The 22,597-nt window shown below is 42.4% G+C and overlaps 1 protein-coding gene across 3 annotated transcripts; it reads right to left on the bottom strand.

Moving 5' to 3' along the window:
- Positions 1 to 1,878: 1,878 nt before the first annotated feature.
- LOC144771799 (uncharacterized) lies at positions 1,879 to 21,450 on the bottom strand. 3 transcript variants are annotated; one of them, XM_078656081.1, is made up of 5 exons: positions 20,968 to 21,450; positions 19,593 to 19,691; positions 5,196 to 5,279; positions 4,464 to 4,535; positions 1,879 to 2,371 (listed from the first exon to the last, which is right to left on the bottom strand). In XM_078656081.1, exons 1-4 carry the CDS (start codon positions 21,055 to 21,057, stop codon positions 4,470 to 4,472), a joined length of 339 nt encoding a protein of 112 aa, XP_078512207.1. In that variant the 5' UTR covers positions 21,058 to 21,450; the 3' UTR covers positions 1,879 to 2,371; positions 4,464 to 4,469. The 3 variants fall into 3 exon arrangements, with proteins under 3 accessions (XP_078512207.1, XP_078512208.1, XP_078512206.1); XM_078656082.1 differs by having other exon boundaries at positions 4,469 to 4,535; XM_078656080.1 differs by lacking the exon at positions 4,464 to 4,535.
- Positions 21,451 to 22,597: the final 1,147 nt, after the last annotated feature.

Here is a 22,597-nt window from a genome sequence, read left to right as displayed (position 1 = left end):
CTGGGTACCTTTTTCCCTCAGCGCTGGCGTAGTCCAAGGTCCCACAGCGTCAGGGACCTATGAAGAGTCCTCCCTTGTCAGGGGCCCATGGGGACAGCAGCGGGGGGGTTTATAGGGGTGCAGGGCCCAGCTCACAGGTCCATGTGGCGGTAGCACCTCACAGCAGGTCCCCCTCCCTTCCTTGTCCCAGCGCTGACTGACTCTCTGGTGACACTTCACCCTATTTATACCCTCCTCCCAGGCAGTGCCAGGACCTTCTAGAATGTTGGCACATCTAGCCTAAACTGGTTCTAGGGGAGGGGGTGAGCACCCTGGGTGCCAGGCTTTCCCTCCAAAACTAGGGGTAGCTGGGTAATATTATCTAGACCGCTGACCTATGTCAGTCCAGTGGCAAAACCCATGGCCATGGCATCCATTTTAAAAACAATACATTTCAGTCAGGTACATTTCCAAAATGGGGGTGCAGTTTTAAAATGGGGGATTTTACAAGTGCTCACATTATGTCAGGTAATTACATTTTCACAAGGTGTCTCACTCCACTCATGGCCTATACAGGTTTAATCCCACGGGGGAGACATTCAAATTAGGGGGTCAAAAGCGAAAAATTTTGGGGGGAAAAGGCCAAGTCCAACACTGCTTATCTGATCCCATCCCTCCCACTTTTGCTAAACAACAAGCAAATTTTGAGACATACATTTTGAGACACACAGTGGCAGGGGTTTGTTTTATAATTATCTCGTCTCTGACCTGTGACAGAGAAGTCATGTGACCCTGAGGTATATATCTTCCTTCTTAGAATGAGTCAGGAGTAGAAAAAATAATTTGGGGTAAAGATCTCATGCAAGTTAGGGGCTTGTGCACAGATCCACTTTTTTAGCTTTGTCCTTTATTTATTTCTTTAAGAAAGATGTATGTTTAAACAGTAAGATTCTTTTTGTCCGTTGAACACCCCAAATTACGATGATCGTTGAGAATAGCCAAAGAAGATTCCTAAATGTGATCAACATGGAATTTATTTTTATAGTGGTTTGTGTAAATGCGGTTTCCTAGATTCTTAATGGCTGGCATAAGCGTTTTCGTAAACAAGGGACAAAGTAGGAGGCCTGGCCAGAGTTTGCGGAGTGACCAAAAAACTCTCCATGGAGTTCCGCAAGCGATGGAGTGAGGTAAGTTGCACTGCTGATTTTTAGCTCAAAAGGGTGCATCCTTCTGCCACTTGAGATGTTCTACTCGAGTGGCAGCTTCCTCAATGCAAGTGGCATGTTTCTCAACATGAGCAGTAATGATCTACCGCGACCCCTCGCAATGAGAAATCTCGCCGGGAGATAGTCTAGCATTTGATTTTCCTAGCTCGCTCTTCCTAACTCAATATTGGCGAGCCATGAGAGAGGAAAGAATCTGCTGCACACCTCTATGCTGAGTTTTTAGAAGCTCTGAGGTCCATGCGGAGTGCAGAGTTAGAAAAAGTCCACAAACTCCTCAAGGGTAGCAGAGTTTACCGCCCAGGCCTACAAATTAGTCTAATGAACAGAATTGTTTTTTTCATATTACTTCCCTTGCACAGATCTGAGCCAAGCGAACTAATAGACAAAGACCAGTGGGTCTCTGTGTTTCAAACTTTTGAATGTGATTGAAGAAGCATGTTCCATCCAAATCCTAAATTCTGCATAGAAAAACATTGCTGAGAGTGATTTTTCAAGAGTGACGCATTGTGATGCAACATGCCCCACACCTACTTAGTTTTGAAACTCTGTCTTGAAGGATTATGCCAGTCATGTAACCAAGAATATATGAGAGTCATCATTAAAGACAAGAGTGATTTAATTTTTAAAACATTTAAATTAAATTAAATTACATAAAATAATGTACAATGTTCACATTCCGAGAGTTTGCACAAGACCATTTGCAATACAAACATGTTAAACAGTAAGATTTACATTACAAATAGTAAGCAATTTAAAATTCACCATGGCTGTACAGTGACTATTGAACAACTGCTTAGTATTGCTTGTTATTATGAACTAACATTTCATGGATGATATTAGTGAATGATTTCATGTAGGAGCACCAGACCAGGGGGAAGTAGTGCTTCGTTATCATTCAAAGTGATCCTCAGCCATACTCCTGAGATGCGGTTGTCGTCCTTCGCCAAATCACAAAAGTTAAATCTTCATGTTTCTCTATGGCTGGTGTAGCTTTACTGTTCAATGATTTCTAATGGTTCTCTGGATGTCCTCTGGTGGGATATTGTGTTTCAGCAACGAATGTTTATGAGAAAGGCAGATGGTTAGGGATCCTCAATACATTTTGTCAGTGGTATCAGTCGCAGTGGTCGAATCAAAGGCCAAAGAAATGGTAAGTAGGTTGAAACCTGAAAGTTGAAAAAGTACAAGGTCAGATAGGTCAAGTAGGCAATTGCCCATCCTCACAGTCCAGCAAGCAATGGAGGCACCAGGAGCTCATAAAAAATATTTTGCTCTGTGTTCAACTTTGGCTTGCAAAGAATTTGAATAACGTTCACCAAGGTGACGGGGGAGTCAGCACTGAAGAGATTGTGACTCTTCAAACACGACAAGAGGTAAGGCAGTTTATAAAAATGTGCTGCCATACAATATTGTACTCCAGCAGGTGCCTCTTGTCTTCTCCAGTGTCACACCCTGTTGTTTTGGAATCATACAGATTATTTTTACCAATGTGAAACAGGCCTGATAAATGTCAGTCCTAGGGGTCGATTACGATCTCGGTCGAAACGGAAGCTTTCCGACCGAGATGGTTGGTTTCACTATTGACCCCATAAATACAATTTCAGTTGTCGGAAATGAAACTGGCCAGTCATTCCAGCTGGCTTCCAACAGGCTCAAGGAGCCAGTCGGCCTGTCGGAGTCTGGCCCTTAATTCATATGGATGCATTTTTATACTGTCCATATTATGATTAGGGTTCCCTGATTTCCGCTTTGTCTGATTTTTACAAATAAACACAGACAGAAAACACTGCCTCCCCTGTCTGTATTTATTTTTGAAAGTGGAAAAATACAGATAATTTAGCTTCTTTTGAGTGATTCATCATGCTGAGATTAATCACTTTCAGGCCAGTAGCTGTACATAATGACAGCAAGAGGAGCTACAAAACTCAATGATATGTCCTTAAATTACTGCATATCTCAACATGTATGTGTGTTGTTACACTATTTCTTTAATGTGAGTTTATTATGTTTATATTTTTTACTGTGTAATGTGCTAAAACCTGACAGGCATTTAAGTATGAGTCCACATTTATCTGTTAAATAAATGCATAAATACACCAGTTATCACCTCATCTATTTAAACAACACAAATTAAATATGGATAAATACCAATAAGCTGGCCAAAAAAGAAATATGGACAAATACAGACGGAAATGTTCAAATAATAAATACCATAAAACCGTGAGACCTAATTATGATGCACGGTTTCCGGGGCAGACTTTCCATGCCAAGTTCCAAGTTCTTTGGACAACCCTACCCCGAAATCTCTCCTCCTCCAGCACCAATGGGATGTGATCGCTCAGTCTCGCTAGTTCCATTGTTGGTTACATATTTCCCTAGGCTCTTGAAAACCTATGTATTTCGTTCCTTTTCAACCCTCATAACTGTAGTGTAATTTAAAACAGTAACCAAAGTCCTTATATTATAAGTGGCTCTGGAATTATGAGACTAAGAAGGGCCGATTGAACTCTTGAACGTCTAGTACAAGAATATCGTGACACAGTAATACTTTGGACAAAATATCGAGGGACAAAATATTAAAGGGTAAATGCACAAAGGGACATATACATTTGCCATTCTTTTCTCCAAATAAATAAAGATATATGTATATGTATTTTGGTACACATATGTTGAATTAGGTACAGAAAATCTTTACATACTTACCTTTTGATATTTTGTCTCTTGATTTTTTTATCAATGATATTAGTGTCCCACAATATTGTTATTCATGAGACACATAGGAAGGCCAAATTATGGAACACAGTGCAAATTATGCAGCATAATGTAGTACATTCTGTGACAATACTATTTTGCTGTTTTATCAAATATTAATGCTGTTCTCGCAAAATGTTTTGCCTCTCTAGTACCAGTATAACACATGGGTGATAAATTCAGGTGAGTAGTTAACATTTGCCACAGAGCAACACCATGTGTAATTGTTGATTCTTCTAAACTAGCAAAACATTTATTTGTAAAAAAAACGGTAAACTATGTAGCATAGGGTGGATTGTTTGGCAAGTATAGTAAACCCATTATTGTATGGAAGAAGTGCCTGGAGACCCTCACGGGTGACAAGCAGCTCTCTACAAATCCACCCTACATTTACATTACATTCCAGTGACCCCTATCGATAAGTGATGGTTTGTTGTGTGATCCTTTCAGTCTGATAGTACTCACACTCTCACTCACATTGACAGGAAAAAAGCATCAAAATCTTACCTCACCCTACTTAGAAAGTATGAACTCGCACAACCTGAGAGTGCTTTTCATCATTTTGATCATGTCCTCAAGCTGGTAGATAGAGAGAATGGAAACAAGAAGGCTATTTAGACATGACAACATGTATAACAGTTGACTTATTTTTCTCAAAAAACTCAAATTGTGGGCATTGCCAGTAAATGGTTGACCCCAAGGAATAGGAGCTTTTTTTCTCCATTGAGTAAAGCCAAGGCCAGCCAAATTCTTTGTCTAGTCTAGAAGTGAGGATAGAAAAAGCTAAATTTGCTCCTATTGTGAAAGGGAATTTTTAGCCCATGGATCCTTGCTCGCCCACAAATTGGATCAACCCCAGTGTATTTTGTTTCGCAGAAGAGGTTAGTCTAGTAGTCGGAAGGGTAATTGTTTTAAATAATCTCTTTTTCCTTCAGGAGATAAATTCCACCTCTGTACATTTACACTGTGCACTAAAACCAGCTTTGAAGTTAAGAAATCAGCTCTAGCTCTCTAAGGGTACCAGTGGATGAGAGACGGATTGAGTTGCTACACCATTCACTCCTTGTTAATAACGTAAAGAATTCCTTGTGTTTCTGAGAATGGAGGATAGTTTCCATGGGAAGTTATTCGTGTGATATCATGTGGATGTACTTTGTTTGTGAAGATGGTATGGAAGAAACAGAATTTGAGAGAGAAGGCACATGAACATGATGGTATTGTATTTCAAAGAAAACTCACATGTTTCTCCGGTGAAAAGTTGGGGATGTGGAAGTCATCCCTGTATTCTGGTGGTGGTAGTTCTTCAAGCAGATTGTCTGGATCCTGAAAATATAATAAAAAAGATAAGCATTACCAAGACCGTTGTAAACAAATGTAGACTGTCATGAGTCTTGAAGATGAAAGTCATGAAAGGCTGCACACCTCAAGCAAATAAAAAACATATGTACAAGAAACAGCATACTATGTTCACTCCTATTTTGGCATTTCACATCCTTAGCACCTTGTACTCATCACCTAAAAGCAGAACATATGTGTGAGTGAAATATTGCTTATGTGAGTAATGGATCAAAGATGCAGTAACAGTGAATAATAGTGATTTGGCAGTGTATACGTGTGCTGCTACCATAAGTGCTCACTCTGCTCATTACCTAAGAAATCTTGTATGGCTCTTTCTAAACAATACAGTTTCTGCCTTATCTGATAGATACCATCCTGGCTCCCAAAGGGCTCGCCTACCATTGACAGATCACTCACCTCCACTACATTGTAAAGAAATCAAGAAAGAAATTATTGGAGGACGTGGCCAAGCAGCCGAAGATGGTAGCCACATTTTGAGCGAGCTACATGCCAGCTCCTAGAACCTTGCTGAATCCGAACGTTAGGTGACCTATTTTCAGTTGCAGGCACCAGTGCAGGGGCCCTATAATCACCCCCTTTGGCCCACCCAAACCTATCCAGGGAGCCCTGGATGAGAGAGCCAATTTCTGCAATCGACGGCCTGGGTGTGCATACGGCCTACCTGTAGATGGGAGCCAAACACCACCTGGAGCTGTAAACCCACAGTGGCAAACCCTCTCTGCATCGACTCCTGGAGCGTGAGAGGGAGAGAAGACAGGCGAGTGGCTGAGGTGTGGCACATTGCTGCTTTCACTTCCAGGTGGTGGCCCGTAACAATGTAATGGGCACCTTAGAGTGGAGGAGATGGACTGGTCACCACACGTGTCTAGGACTGAAACTGCAGCCTGGTTGAGCCAACTATGGGGCAACCTTTTCTTGGATGCAAACATCCATGTGGTGCCCGCTACACTTGTCCCCTTTGGCCAACCTAAGCCCATGTAGGGAGTCGGGGATGAGAGAAACTTATTATGCAAACAACGACCTGCCGGGAGATGGACATGCCGCCAACAGACACAACCTGGAGCTGCAATCTCACTGCAGCGACTTACCTCTACCTCTGCATTGACTCTTGACTCGCAAGGGAGAGGATACAGCCACATGGGAGGGGAGTGGTAGGGACCACCTTTCATTTTAAGCACCCCCATGGGCTTGTGACAGCCCAGCTGATTTGGTGGCCCAGAGTAGAAAAGAGGGGGTGGGCAACATGAGAGAAATTCCCCACAGAATACTTCAGAACCTGCATTATGGATTCCAGATTCATTCTGGAAAGGGCGCACAGGGCACTGGCCCTAAGGCCATAGCCAGGGAGACCACCTAGAGGCATTACCATCAGTATACTGTACCTTATGGACAGACTATATCCTGCGGCAGGCACAACAACATCCATTGCACCAACTCTATGGTTACGCTCTCCCCCGATTATGCAGGTAAAGTGCAGCCCCTTCTTACATCTTTCTTAGAGGTTAAGTGAAAAGTTAGGGCTAAGGACTTTCAATATATGCTGATGTACCCTGCCAAACTGAAAGTAATGTATCAGTGGAGAACCATTTTGTTTAAGAGTCCGGAAGAGCTCTGGGACTGAGCGGCGGAGAGGAAATAACTGCCCATATCAACTAAGGAGCCAATGACAATTTGGGAGGCCGAAGGGGATCAACCATCCCACTCTAGGAGGAAACTCAGCAGACTGATAGGAGACCAACTGTGGTCACAACTGGAGGACAGACATAGGGCATCCTCCTCAGAGAGCTCTGGTGATCATGGGGGAGGGGACGCTACCAGTGGATGATGAGATGTTATTCAGTGGTATAGAGTTTGGTCCCTTTCCTTCCTTTCTTCCATGTAGAGCTACAAGTTTATTCTCATTCGCTGACAAAGAAGAGACACATTGCATCTGTAAAGAGGGGCTGTCTTGGGGCAAATCACTCCCTGCTACACAAGACTATGGTGATTTCTTTATTTTGATAGAGTACTATGTTGTATTGTATGTTGTTCCTATTCAGGTTGCTTGTTTTTGGGGCGACAGATGCTTCCTCTTTAGAAGTGTTGATTAGAGGGTTGTTGGGGGAAAAGTTGGGTACTTTAGGGTTGAGTTAGGTCACAATACTACGTCTCATGCAAGACACATTGCACAGGCCCTAGTCAAACGGGCTCTTTTTAGGCTCTATTTATTTACAGCACTATTAGAAAGTAGACATTGCACTTACTGCTTTTTGTGCGTGACAGCCCGTCTCTAATATACGTCTGGGGTGGGTGACAGCTACACTTTGTGCATTCAAGCAAGACCGCCACAACACATAAAGGATAGATGGATCTGAGTACCCATCTAAATATGTCTGCATTCTGATGGCCTTGCTTGGGCGGGGTGGAAGGGAGGGTCCAACACGTCACTTGAATAGGCAGTCTCCTGTCCTCACTAAAAGGACAGATTATCCCTGATGGACAGGACTGAGTTGAAAGGAGAATCCATGCACTTCAGAGGGCTGCTTTGAAGTCACACCCTCACATCAAAGGCACTTTTGGGTATAAGTACTAGGTCTTTGACCCCCACCCCGAAAATCAGACACTTCTAGATCTTGAACTGAATCTATCAGAAGGACTGTTGTGGTGCTCAAATGACTCATTTTAGACTGCAAGCTTGAAAGGCCTGCTTCTATCTTGCATTGCCCTGCTGTCTGCTGTTCTCGGACTCTGCTGAAGGAGAGCTTGACTCTGCCTTACCGCCAAGTGATCTCCAGGTGCTTGTGGCTTGCCTCCTGTTGCTTGAGAATCAGGTATATCAAAGTCCTTACCCCTGCTCCTGTGCCTGAACTTACAGGAAGTGGTCCTGTTAGAGGCTACACGCAGGTATCGAACGGGTGCCAGGCGTTGCAGGCGGTGTGCCATTTTTGCCTCCACCCCCCTCCCGAGACCTATGGGGCGTGGATCTATTATTTTTCAAACTATACAGGTTCCTCTGATTATGAGGTAATTTTCCCACAACTTGTTGGTTTGTTCATTTTGCACCTTTTTTTACACTGATTTTTAACTTTCACGTCCTCTGGCCAGGGTGGGCCTTAGCGTGCCCATACCGCCGAGGTACACTCCCCATGGTCCTGACGAATGCCCAGTAAATCACACATCAAGGGCAGAAACATGTTGACCCCACTTTAAGTGGAAATAGCCAAACAATTAACTTGGTAGTTTCCTAAACACATTGCTTTTAATATGTCAGATTGGCCACAGAATAAAGTTTTTATGTGAGACACAATCTGGACATTTTTAAACCCTTTTCACATTTACATAATCTTCACAACTAACCAGCTCCGCAGTAATCCTGGCATTGTAGCACACCGGGGAGGCATTCAGCTTCTCCCGGTGGGCCCGATAATGAAGCATGTCACCAACCAGGGTGGTGAGTGAGGGCTTCCTATACAAATCTAATAAGACTTGCATACTCATCTTCTCTCCTTTTGTGCTTCTATACATTTATTGATTTACACTCTTTTGTTGTTTGAAGCTTACTGGAAGTGGCCCAGATACTTGCAACATGGAATTTGGCGCATCTCCTGTCTGTGTGTAATAGAACCGGCGATCAACAATGTTGCTGGAGTTTAATTGCCACATCACATTTGAACCAGCACTTTGCCTCTAGAGATTAATGCATCGGACAGCGCATCTCCGCCACTGCAGCTTGGTGAGATCGAGGCATCCCCTCGACTGTGTGGCAGAATCTGGTGAGGCACATCACTCAACACCTCTCGACTCAAGCACCCATCTTCCGAACTGACACATCGCCATCACTACGTGGAACAGATCGACTCATCTCACTGTTTGTGACCAGGAAAGGTAATTTGATCACTTGGTCCTGCATGGGACCTGTAGCTGGCCTGCCCTTCCACGCGGTCAGCCTGAACGTTGACTTTGACCCGGTCCAGCACGATGTAAAGTAACTTTTTTAATGCTACTTGCTTCTAAGCGTTTCACTGCATGTATTCCTTTAACATTTAATATCTCAACTTCAATACATTGGATTTTTGTCATTTTGGTCTTGTTTTGTTTATAATAGTGTTAGTATTTCTAAACGTGTATGGAGTCTTTTTGTGGGGTATTCTTTCTGTTGCTGTGTTGCACAAACACTTTACACATTGCCTCTTTATATAAGCCTCACTGCTCTGTGCCAAGCTACCAGAGGGTGAACACAGGTTATCTTTTAGTGTGGATCTAGCTTACCCTGACTAGGATTACTGCTTCTGCTTGGACAGGCTGCATTCTTTTGCCAACCAGAAACCCAATTTCTAACACATGAGACCCATAGGAAAGCTGGGACAGGAATATGACCCCGTTGACACGCAAAATTAACGGAAATATGGTGAGATAGATCTCCCCCCGATCATAATGGAGTATAGAGCCAGTCAAGTCAAGAATAACTTTATTTCAACTCAGAGAACCATGAAAAGATTTACAAATTAATATGATTAAAATACAATACATACACAATTCATCATAAAAAGGTAAAATCTCTGTACAGATTTTACTCCTAAGGCTATCTGATCGCAATGGAGTCTCTTATGTAATTAGCTACTGCAATACAGATTTCAGCCGTAGCCAAAGACGGTAAGAAGTTAAAACCATCAATACGAGCAAGAGTGAGTATTTCTTAGTAATGGCAGCAGAAATCTAGTTCTCTCTGATTTATACAATGTGCAAAATAATACAAAGTCCATAGTCCTTTAAACTGAGGCATTATCACATGGGCAGAGCATAACCTTGTTTGATCACCCTCCTTGGCGAGGAAATGCCGGCAACAAAGTGCACAGTGCATAAACAGAACCTGGTTAGATAAAATCAGAACTGGAACTTATTAGAAATAAATAGATAACATTGTGCAGGGGCAGGAAGCAAACAGGGGACTCCAATATTGTCATGTTGGTAACTAATAAGCCTATTGCCCCTGGAACAGTATGCCTCCTTGAAAACTCCTTTGACATTTAGAGGAATTCCTTCAGGGTTTTCAATAAAGTATTCCAGACCAATCTCATGGTAAATCCTCTCTAAATATTAAAACCATGGAACCCTTAAAACATTGTCTGATTTTTGGGAATCTTTAATAACATCACATGAAAGTATTAAATCCTCAGAGGTCCCTATCTTGGCCTATAGAAGAAAAGGGGCACTGCCTATACGGTCTTCCATAAATTCTAGTTAAGTTCTGTATGGCAAAAGAGGTAGGAACACTTTTTGGGAGCATCAGTAATCTTTTCATGAATTTATTTTCGATTCCTACAAACTGTTGGTTTTTAGCGTAGCCCCAAACCCCAGCTCCATACCTGGCAATAGAGAGACATTTGGCTATAAAGGGTAATTAGTTCCTTCACAGGCTTGTGCCCCAATGTATGATTTAAATCTTTTATTAATTTTCAAACAGGAAAAAGAACAAGACCCCCAGCTCCCTAGGGACAATGCAATAAAGACAAAAAGTTGTCCCCAATTTAGAAGCAAAACGGAATAGTGCATCCATCACCCTACTTGTCTGCTGTGCCCTTATGGTTAAAAGAGGTTCCCATCTCAACAGTTTGCTAAAAAGATTGCCCAAGTATGAGAAGTTACTTACCTTTTCTGTGTAATGTGCTAAAACCTGACAGGCATCTAAGTATGTGTTTTTTCTCCTTTACTGCCATATCTTACTATGACTGTTGTACCGGAGTGACGACTGGGGAGTAGGGTTACTAACGCTTTTTCCACACCCATACCTTCCAACATAGCCCATAATTTCTCTCGGTTGACAGTGTCAAAAGCACCAGATAGGTCCATGAAGGCCAGATGGATAGAACTCTTCAAGGACCTTCTGTGCTTATTAATGATTAAAGATGAATTAAGATATTGTTCAGTTGTACCCCGCCCTCTCCTAAAACCATATTGAGTATTGGACAGAATCCAATTTTCTGTTGCCCAATCTTTCAAGCGTGCAAGGAGGACTCTGCCCAAAACCTTATCTGTGGCATCTATCAACTAAATGGGCCTTTGGCATGCCAGGTCACGTTTTGCACCTTTCTTTAAAGATTGAGACCACTGTTGCTTCCTTCCATGATGAGGTTGTATAGCCCTCTTCAAAATGGTGGCATTGCCACAGCTGTTGCATGTTTTGCCACACTACCTCCAGAAAATCCTTACCCTTTGGTTTACAACCCTACAGTTCAACATCAATAGCTACAAGTAGGGAGGACCGGTGCCATGAATCTCTCATAAGGAGTGCATTCAATCCTTTGTGATGGCGGACTAGGGGCAGTAGACATCAGACTATAATACTGGGCAGCTCAGCTCAGCTGCTGGCGGTTAATGACTGGATCTTTGGGGACCGGGGGACCCAGCCACGAAACTTAAGCAGACTCCCTTTACCGGGTAAGCACCAGAGTTTTGGCTGTATGGGGAGTTTCTCCTGCCCACTATTCCAGCCATTTTAGCCGTTACAGCCATTCCATTGATTAACTGGAGTTGCCTACTAGGAAGAAGCTGTTGTGCATGGGTACATGCCCAACGGAAACGGTAGGGCTGATGGGCCCTGAGATAAGTTTGGGATCTGTAAATAGGGAGACATCTGGCAGACATACCATATGATGTTCTACGACCAACTTGAAGCTAAAGAGGATTTACAGAGATCCCAGTTGTTTATTCACCTACTGTGCGGACATGCACTGGTTAGGCACACAGGCCACATAACAGCGCTCACAATAGTACAGTCCATTAGAAATCTGACTCATGATGTTAGCTGTTGGTAGGAAAGGCAGATCTTGCTTATACAGAATTCTGGTGCTAAATGTCCCAGACCGGCTAAACAAATTGCAGGAAAGATATGAGTCAGACCTGCAGCCCTTGGATGATGACAAATGGATTAAGGTAAACAATGGCAGCCGAAAATGGGTAATATTGCCTCACCTGAGATTAGACCAGGTTAAAGAATATATTAAACCCCTGAGAGGCTGTGAAGGATGGGGAGGGACAGCTGCCCTGAATATTTTCATTATGGACAGACCAGAAGCTCCTTCATGCATGTGGTATGGAAATGCCAGGTGATTCAGGTGTACTGGATCCTGCAATACCCTAACCTACAAAGGGTATGCCGACTTCTGATAGAACACAATCCCACGTTGGCTATCATGGAAGTATTTCTGGGATGGGATGGGTAAGGGGACAAAAACTGATGATTGGGACCAGTTGTGTTTTTGCTAAACGTCACAAAGCGGGCCATTGGAGAGGCAGGACCCCACAATCTCAAAGTAGCCAAGAGGGATGGTATAACTGCTCTTTAGCTGTGGAAGCAGTGTACAGATCCAGAGGGTAACCACAAAAGTATGATAGAATCTGGGGACAGTGGAAAGTACAGCCCAAAACACCCAGAGCTGGCCACCCATAGGAAGTTCTTGGTGGAATGTGCACAGTTGTCCATGGCACATATCCATCTATAGTGAACCGGATTGGTAACAGCAGACTTAACTGACATCTACTTCATGGTATTCCAGAACTAAATGGGATGTTGTCCAAGGGGGGCATGGGATGGAGTGCTATGCAGTGATACAGTAGTGTGATCTTAAATGTGTTGAAAACTCAATAAAAAGAATTTTAAAAAAATAAAGAAATTACTATCCAGCTACAGGAAAACTCAACAAGAATTTCCTCTTGCGCAATAACTGCTCTTGAACCAGTGTGAAATTGCAGCAATGAAACTCAACCAATCTGTTCACTTCGATGTCAAAGCTGACCCTGCAGTTGTGCCAGCTGGACTTTTCCCCAACTTTTAATATTATTGACTGAAATCCTACAACCTATTATGGGATTTTCAGGCTGTCAGAAATCCCTCAATACGGTGAGCTGTATGGCTACCAGGTCAGTGGAGTACATGCTTCCACTGCCCTGCCCAAATGGAGTTCATTATTTGATGGGCTAGCCCATCTATCAACACTTCAATATTTCTGAAGTTCAGATTATAGAAATATCTATGCATACATACATGCAATACCAGTGTAAAGTGTTAGAGTAACTAGCTAGAGCTGGGACTGCTGTTGTGACTGACATATTCTCAGACACCTTTCTTCCCCCTTTTTTTGGTGCTGGTGCATTTCTCTAAACTATTCATCTAATCTGAGCCTTTCATTGTCTTGCTTTTGTTAGCCACTGATCAACTTAATCACCATTGTCATACCCCCAGCCAATGAGCAGAGACCTTCACATATATTAGCTTGCATGATTTTACAATAGGTCTCGAATTTGCACGGGTTAGAGCTATAGACGTAAATGACAATGTCTTTTACTTATGTTTTTTGGTTTGGAGTGTAGTGGATGTATGTGGTGTCCAGTGGAATTATGTTGGTTGTATTCAAGTTGTTAGTTTTGAAATTGTGTGGGGTGGAAGTGTGTGGTGTATTTGTGTAGTGGACTCGCGGTGCATTGTGAATAGATAGGGGTGAGAACTGCACAAAATAGATAGAAATGGATGATAGAGAGGGATAGGTAGTTTGTGCAGGAAATGGTGATTGAATTTGAGATAGAAGAGCAGAAAGAGTATGTGAGAAAGAAGGGGAGAGCAGGCCACAGATGCATAAACGGGAACACGTGTATGCGGAAAACACCTGAAGAATAAGAGGAGGGTGTGGGTTTGAGGGACAGAAATTTGAGATAGAGGAGCAGAAAGTGTATGTGAGAAAGAAGGGGAGAGGAGGCCATAGATGCATAAAGTGGGGGCACATATGTATGCAGGAAAGTAAAATAGTTAAAGAATAAGAGGAGAGTGTGGGTTTGAGGGACAGAAATTTGTGAAAAGGCATGGTGTGGAAACTGTGCTTGAGAACTCAAGTGAACCGTATGAGAGAAGCAGGAAGAGTGCATGAGAGAGCGAGAGAGAGCAGTGAGAGAGAGTAAGAGAGAGAGAGATAGAGGTACAAGTGGAAGGGGCACCAATAATAGGGGGGAGGCGAGAGGTGGACCAGTGAAGAGCGTGAGGAGGTACAGGAAGGTAGCCGATGTGAGCAGGCAGTATAGAGAGAAGACAGGGAGCGTGAGGGAGGGAGAGATCAGCGGTATTGTAAGATGAGAGGGGGTACTGGGAGTCTGAGGGAGAGATGAGAGAGGCAGTGTGTGTGTAGGGAAGTGATGACAGGGTTGATGATAGTGCAAGGGAGTGAGTGATGTGTTAGATTGGAATTGTTTGTTGTGGAATTGTATGGCATGGTGTGAAGCTGTGTAGAGGAAATATGTGGCATCGCGTGCTCTGGAATATGTGGATATAACTGAAGAGTGATGATGGTGGCAGCAAATGGGAAGCCCATGGGCAGGCTAAAGCCCATCCAGTAGATGCAGCATGTCTCGGTTTGAGACAGCCCATATGCTCCGTCTAGAGCTGAGGACTAAAAAACATGACTTTATCCAGCTGCGTGGTTTAGCATCAGAGAGATACCAAATAGTGCTGCAATGCTTTGCCTGTACAAGGGCATATGTGTTCTCTTCCGTGTTCTCAGAGTGAGACAGAGAGCAAGATTGAATGAGCAAGCAGACATTGTAGTTTATGAATTGGTGGTAGCAGCATTCCCGACAAACAAAATGGCTGTGTGTGTTTTGACCACGGTGTGGGGGGCAGTTGACTGATTTGTAGATGCAGAAAATATGGGTGTCACTAAATGTTCAATATGTCATCCTGCCCTTGGAAGAATGCCCACGAAGGTAATCCTAGAAAAATCACATGTAAATGCAATTACGGTATAATCAATATAATAACAGAAACATATGTAACAGGATTCATTGGATCAGATAATGAGTGAAAAATGACTATGACAGTTACCAAAATGTTTATTGTTTAGTACCTTACAGTTTGCCACTCATTTCCATACACATACTAACCGTTTGACCTACATTTACTTTCTGAGAAAAATAGGCAATGCTCATGTTTTATTGACCAGGCAGTGCACGGAGTGGGAGGCCACTTCAGTGCGGGCCACACTTTGCAGGAAAAGGCACTACCTGCAGAGCCCAGGTGGGCGGTGCAAAGGGACAATGAAATGCTCACACTTTCAATTCCACTGCAGTGTGAGGGGTGCAAGGCCACAGGAGTTAGAATCATAGAATAATGAACAAGACTAGCCTCAAAAAATTTGAAACAAAGAGTCCAGCAATTTGCGGCAGCCCCGGCTGCCAGGGCGTGTTATACAAATTTCCAACATGATACGACTAATGCTGAATTACCATAAACATAAAAGTCTACCACAGTTGGCAGCTCATCATGCTCAGAAAGAAAAAAAATTAAATGTACCAAGTTACTGTTTGTAGCATGCTTCATTAAATAAACCCTGGCCTACGACGAAAGACCTATGCAGGGCTTCAAGTGGTATGAAAAAACTGGTGGGTCCCTCAAAGGGGCGTGGCAAGAAGATTACGGATGGGCAAAAAATATGTGCTTCTGTATAGTGTGCCTCCCCACTAGTATTTTGGAGCTGCTGTCATTGCACCCAGATATATAATACAGCAAGTTACATGGCTGATACAACAAGCCCAGGTTGTCAGCTTTGTCAATGGTGTGTATTTCCATTGGCTATATCTGAGGGTGAACATTTCCATGCCCTTTTCAAATAATTTGTTTCCTTTTAAGTCTTTTCTCTCTCAATGGGGGCTGGTTATCAAAGGGAGGATTTGAAAAGGTTAGTTTAAATAGGCCATCTTCTGTTTTTGCTGAGTTTAACGCAGGATATTCAAGTAAAGCCCTTGCCTTTCTCTCATAACTTTTTTTCCTGCACAACTTATTTTTAACAACCTTGGTGTTTAACAAAATATATGCTTCAATACCTCGATTACACACTCAAAGCATTTCTTCCTGCAGAACAGTTGTCATGTAAAAATATATGGTTTACATGTAAAGCCCTTTAGTGCCCTAGGGCCAAGTTTACACTATATAAACTGCCAGAAAAAAAAGAAAGAAAAAAGCATAACGTGACCTTGTTGTGGCCTGGCAAGTCATATGTCCTTTTGTGCAACAACAGCATGTAAGCATAATCGTTGCCTTAATTGCAGAAGTATACAAGCACATGAAGGGCAGAAACCTTCCCTAGTAGAGGACAATGACAGTTAATGTCATTTGTAGTGAACACTGTAATACTATACTCTGCATTATATTGCTGTTCTGCAGAGTATGTTGCAATGGTAAAAGACCCATGCTTCCCTGTAGCAAGGAACTTCCCCTAAGCAGCGGGATCAGAGCAGACATTCCAGCAAAAAAGAGGAATCAGACAAAACAGAGGTTTCTGCCTGGAGGGTGCGGGCAAAAATGGAGACCCCGTTAAGGACACGTCCCGGCACTTGCTTTTTAGAACTGCTGGGCGCACCAGCAATACCCAGCCCACTTAAAGCCCTCGGCCTATGTGATATCTATTTGTGCCTGGGTTGTTAAAAACATTATCTGCAAGACGTGCGGCAATGCTATGAAACTACAAAAATGCAGTTACATGAGCTATAAATGAAAACATACATTATTATTATTACGGTGTTCAGGCTGTTAAACATGAACATGTGCGCAGAGTCAGAAGGAGGAGAGCAGAAAGAAAGAATACGAGTAAACTGAATGTTTCTGCTGGGTGAGAACGAAACCTGCAGAGAAGACTGCAGCCCTATGCAGCGTGTACCCCATGTTTTCACATCTTGCTTGGTCCCATCTATGATCTTACTGCCAGGTCCTATAGGCAGGCTTGCTTCCAATGTGATCTGACTGAGCGCTCCTATTTGATTTTCACAACTTAGAAGCGGTGTTTTAGCCAACACAGCATTGGGCATTGTCAGAATTATGCTCTCACTACCGAAAAACAGCTTTTTAGACGACAGGCATTGTGCTGTTTAAATTCCAATTTCTTTGCGATACCCCTTAGATCAATGAAGCAGCTGCCATAAAGGGGTACCTGCTGAACAACGGAAACACGACAAACGGAAAACAAACCTGAGCCAATAATGTGTTGAGATAAAAGCACAAGATAACAATAAAAAAACAAGTATTTCCAAGATCAACGAGAGAGTGCGCCTGTAACCACCGTGCACAGTAGTTCTAACCAATGGAAAAAGTATTCCCGAAATGAGTACCTAAAATGGCCACTGTGTTAACAGATAAGTAATTGGCTGGTGCTTTCAGGGGGGGTTCAATACAGGAAGAGGCATGATGTATTCATGCCACGGACGAATGGAGTGACGATTAGGGCAGCTAAAGGGAAGCCTATGGGCAGGCTGGTTAGAGCAGCGCACACGCGCTGTCTAGAGCAGAGACCTATGAAGTAACCACTTTTGTAAGTTAAGAGCTTTGCCAGAAAGCGGATCTTTAACCTGTCGGAAAAAGTAATTTCATCCATCTAGTGACGACTTCATGCAGCTTCTGGGCACTGTTAAACTTCAAACGAAAACCTAAATTTCAGATATCGATCCATCACACTTAATATCATTTATAAACTTATACAGCTTATTTTTATTTCATTTAAAGGGTGCAGCTCATAGGTTTCATGCCTTAACAAACACATATTTTGTCATAGCTATTGGCGCATTTATTGGAGTGCAGCTTCCACTTGCACTGGTACGCAATGTACTGTGAAATAAGTGAGGGATGTGTAATGGCTGTTGGTTATGATAAAGTTTAAACACAATTCTTTTTCTGTGCTATACAATTGTGGTGGCACAGGCAACATAAATTATTCACTCAAAGTTGAATTATGGTGTCAAAGAATTTTTGGGCAGCACTACCTCGTGCACCTGTCTGCTCAAAAGACACTTGTCCCCTGCCAGTGGTATTTAGGTTAAAATTTAGAAATTAAATATAGAGGAAAAAAATACAAAAAGAAAAGTGAGAAACTGATATTTCAAATGTTAATGTTGTATAAGTATGTGAAAATAATTTTGTAGGATTTTATTCTTGTTGTAAGGTACACAAATCCAAAATCCTATGTCTAACCATAATGCTATCACTATCACTTGCCCATTACTATTATGTACTATAACCGAAACCCAAACCCCCTAACACTAGGAGGTAATATACCCACCACTTTTCACAGACCTGAACCGAGTTCATTCCAGCAAAGTATGCTGAACAACATTCTTTACCCTAACCCTGTATCATGCCCATACTTCATCTCTAGCCATAAAGTTATCCCTAAGACTAACATTAATCAAGAACTGTTCCGTAACTGGCACAATATACGCAACCTGAAGTCAATATCTATCCTTTATGCTTACATTAACTCTACACCTAACTTTAATGTGTACCATTACCCTTACCCTAACTCTTATTCACACACACACACACACACACACACACAACCTCAAAGGCGGCAGGAACGCCACGAAGAAAATGCCCTGCAAAACCAATGATCCAGTGAATATTGCCTTACCCGGCTGCCTAAATCAACCCTGGCCTCAGTGTCACCCAGCCCCCAAATACAATGATCCTCCCTGGCCTTGTCCTAGGCATAGAGGATATGTGTGGTTCTCTGCCCCTACAACGCAATCACACTGCCTTACCCATGTGTCAGGGTGGGTTGTTCACGTTGGCCTCATGAAGGCCCATCCTCAGACAGGAGAGGTAGTCCTTTAACACAACACACCAGTGCTGGTGCCGGTTGCCTCCTGGCCCGGGCCAATCACAATTTCAGTAGGAGTTTAGAGCACAGTAAGCTGTGTGCTATAGAATATGGACTCAGCCGCAAACCTTTCCTCAATGTAACTGTATTCTGTAGATACAGAGCCCCGCCTTTACACAGGCCTGTTGTTTGATATCGAGTACCACTCCCCCCTTGAGTCCAGGGCCTGGTCTTAGACCTGGTCTTGTATTGAACACCCACATTCCTAAATGTAAGTTGTCTTGGAGGGTGGCATTTCCGTTGGTGCTCTATTACTTCTAAAGTCATGAGTAAATCAAAGCAGAAAGTAAAGGTTGAATGACTTGTTTTTATGGTAAATTTAAGAAAGTGTTGCATTTGGTATCATAAGCCCCTTCAAAATAAATTTTCTAAACAAATTTCTAAATTTCTTCAACAAATGTTATATACACATGAGGAATGGAAGCTGCACTGGCCATTTATTTGATACAGTTTTGTTTTCGGAATTGTAGACTGCCTACGTCTTTAGACATATTTTAGCTGTTCTTTCTCGTAAACTTGTATCTAATTGTAAAATACATTTAATAAATGTGAACCACCACTGCTGAGGAAAGTTTGAAATATGAGACAGAAAGAGATGCATGGTTCTTACCAGCTCAATATCAGAAAGACAACCCTTGTACGCTTCAAGTACCTGCCGGCATGCGAAAGGATGAACCTTGGCACATGTTTGGAAACCAATTACTATGCCCTGCAAATAAGGAAAGACAACTCACAGCCTCAGGGAGACAATAGACATTAACCAAACACAGACATTTAGTACAAGAGATTTCATATTTGAAAGAAAGGATAAAGCTGGTTCTTGATTTCACATTCAGTGTTTACAGCTGGTATTGGTGAATGATTGTCAACTAGTAAAGCAAGGGAAACGGCCACTACAACGCGGCCGTTTCCACGAATGCATTAACCACGCATGCATTACAACGCATGCGTGGTTAACATGAAAGCCTTTACCACGCATACCTTTACTAAGAGGTAAGTAGTAAAGGCATATGTGGTAAAGGTTCAAAATAAAAAAGGGGGGCTTGGGGGCTCTCCCCCCCAAACAAAAACCTCACCTGAAATCACGTAAGAAAGTGCAGGAAATCATCGTCGTTTAAGAGGAAACGGAAAGAAACTTCCGCTTCCTCTTAACGACGTACAACGTCAACACGCAAGAATTAGAGGAAAGGGTTATGCGTTGAAAAACCATTCCGTTGTAACGCATGCGTGGTAAAGGCATGCGTTGCAACGGAATGCGTTGTATGAACATACAACCGTAAAGCAAATATATTCAGTGGCCTGAAAGCATGATTTAAGGATACCTTTATACAGCTATGCTGGAGGGCCTTTACCATGCTACTTAAAAAGCATCTTTGGACAATAAGATGAGAGTTTCGTCACTATTTGTTTTCTGTCACTTAGTGCGATTTCTTTGGAAGCAGTGCTTATCCTTTTTTCCTCATGTCTACTGTTGTCTATTTTGAAGGCCTTTCTGAGAGAGTCATTTCAAAGCCTTCACATAGCTTTATGTCTTTCACCACTTTATCTGCAACATTGATTAAACTTGATTTATCTTGTTCAAACACTGGCTTCTATCAAGAGAGATCACCTAAAGAGGCTCCTAACTATCCCTGATGAAATGCATTATTAGTCACCTGAAAAAAGGAGCTCTACATTTAGTTTCTGCTAACTTAGTCCTCATCTACTCTGTAGAGGGGTTTCACTCTACTATAATTTGGCTATGCACGGAGTACAAAATCACACTTTTGGGTGAGAGGAAGTACTGAGTGAGGAATGTTTCACCGGTCATCAATAATTTACCATCAAGCTCTATGAATAAAGTTACAAACCTACACAATGTACATCCAGATGCTCCACAGCCCATATGACTACCTTCTCAACTTGTTTTTGTTGTGGTCGTACAGGGTGAAATACCCTAGGGAAATAAATCTATGATAATTGTAAGAAATGCACTTGATACTTACTGCATGGTAAGGCGTAGCGATGAACCTAGTAGATTCGAACATGCTTCGAAGAAAGGGTAAAATCAGTGCAGTATCATCACAGCTGGCCATGCACTTACCAAGGCACTGGAAAATAAAACCCTAATATGGGAGTGAATTAAAGACAGTCTGAGTTAAGAATAAACAGCATCTCCTGCTCACTCTATGAAAGTCTTACTTATATTGGAGTATTCATCTTTGATTCACTCTACACACATATTTGTCTCCCACTTTCAAATAGCACTCAATAAGTTGAGTGAAATGTTTGTTATCTTATGTATAGTATAGTTATATTTTCTGGACATTGTAGAGATTTGTATATGGCCTTAATATGACTCAAAACAAGGAAGTGAGGGGTAATGTGAGCCAATGAAGGTCCAGTACCAAGGCTCTGAAAGTGCTAATGCAGAAACCAGTGGAAATACTGCTCCTTTCAGAAAGCAAAGTAGAAAGAAAGGCGGACAAAGAAAGGGGAATCCTAAGGATTTTTTCTTGGTGCCTTCACAAATCCATGAGCATGTAAAGTCTCATCATCAAGGGTGTTCTTCATAGGGCTGGCAATGCAATGCCCTATGGGCCCCACGAAGGGTCGCTTTAGCAGAGATCTTTTTATTTTTGCCATCTGATGAAAGTGCCAGTGTGAGGGCGTTTTGAATGTGTGAGGTTGAGTGAATGTGTATAGTGAAATGAAGAGAGACTAAAAAGAGGTATTCAACTGGACTTTAAACTGATGGTTTCCTTGGCAGGTTTAAAAAAAACATAATTTGGTACGGGCGACTACAGGGAGGTAATGTATCCAAGTAGCCTAAATCTGTGAATGTGGTCAGGTCAACGTGTTTCTTGCCTGTTGGCCCAAAAAGTATCTGTACCACTTCTTCAGAACCTAAAAAAGGGAGAGCTAACCCTACCCCACATCTAAGATGTGATATAAAGTGTAGGTAATCCCCTAAAAAAAAATACCTTTGTTCATAAAGTTTAAAATTGATCGTCCAACTTAGAAAAAAAAAGAGAAATTGAAGAAAACACACAGTAAACAAATGTTTTGCATGTATGGGCCAATGTGTCTCCAGGATCGCTTTTCCGGGACACTGTATGTGCATGCTATTGTTATGGCTGATTAGTCGCCACAATGTGAAGGAAGTAAAAAACACACTAGTACATGCAATATAACAGAACAGGCAAGTGGACATACAGGCAACAGATAACATAAAACCAATCTGTGTTGCTGTTACACAGTGTATCACAAGTTGTCCTCAGGAGTGAGTGAAGGGTTTTACCCTTTGGATCAGTGACCCATAGGTCAAAAGCAGAGTGTAGCACTCAGCTGCTAACTGTGGAAAGAACAATGATAGTCAACATAAAGAAACAGCAAGTTCAAGGGGACCCAAATTGCCTTGGGGTGAGAAAAAAAAGAAAAACAGAGTTTTCAAGAGATGCAACCATACTCATGTGGTTTCTGTGCAGAGAGCACTGGAGACCTACCATCCTCTGTTCATCTGGATTGAGACTGAGCAGGGGAGAAGACCCGTCTTTTAAGGTGCAGGTAATTGTAGTGATTGTCCTTGGATGGGGTGCATGCGACCGTGGGAAGGAGTGATGACGCACTGGGCCC

This window comes from Lissotriton helveticus, chromosome 8, assembly GCF_964261635.1.
Source record: "Lissotriton helveticus chromosome 8, aLisHel1.1, whole genome shotgun sequence".
In the NCBI taxonomy this organism is placed as follows: Eukaryota; Metazoa; Chordata; class Amphibia; order Caudata; family Salamandridae; genus Lissotriton; species Lissotriton helveticus.
This window is presented reverse-complemented; position numbering and strand designations above follow the sequence as displayed.

Bases quoted from the DNA above. Each gene is read 5' to 3' on its own strand.
- LOC144771799 (XM_078656080.1), bottom strand. From the start codon at position 21,057: ATGGCCAGCTGTGATGATACTGCACTGATTTTACCCTTTCTTCGAAGC. The intron at 19,692-20,967 runs GTAAGTATCAAG...CCTTATTTGCAG, and splicing joins TCGCTACGCCTTACCATGCA to GGCATAGTAATTGGTTTCCA. The intron at 5,280-19,592 runs GTAAGAACCATG...TTATATTTTCAG, and splicing joins GTCTTTCTGATATTGAGCTG to GATCCAGACAATCTGCTTGA.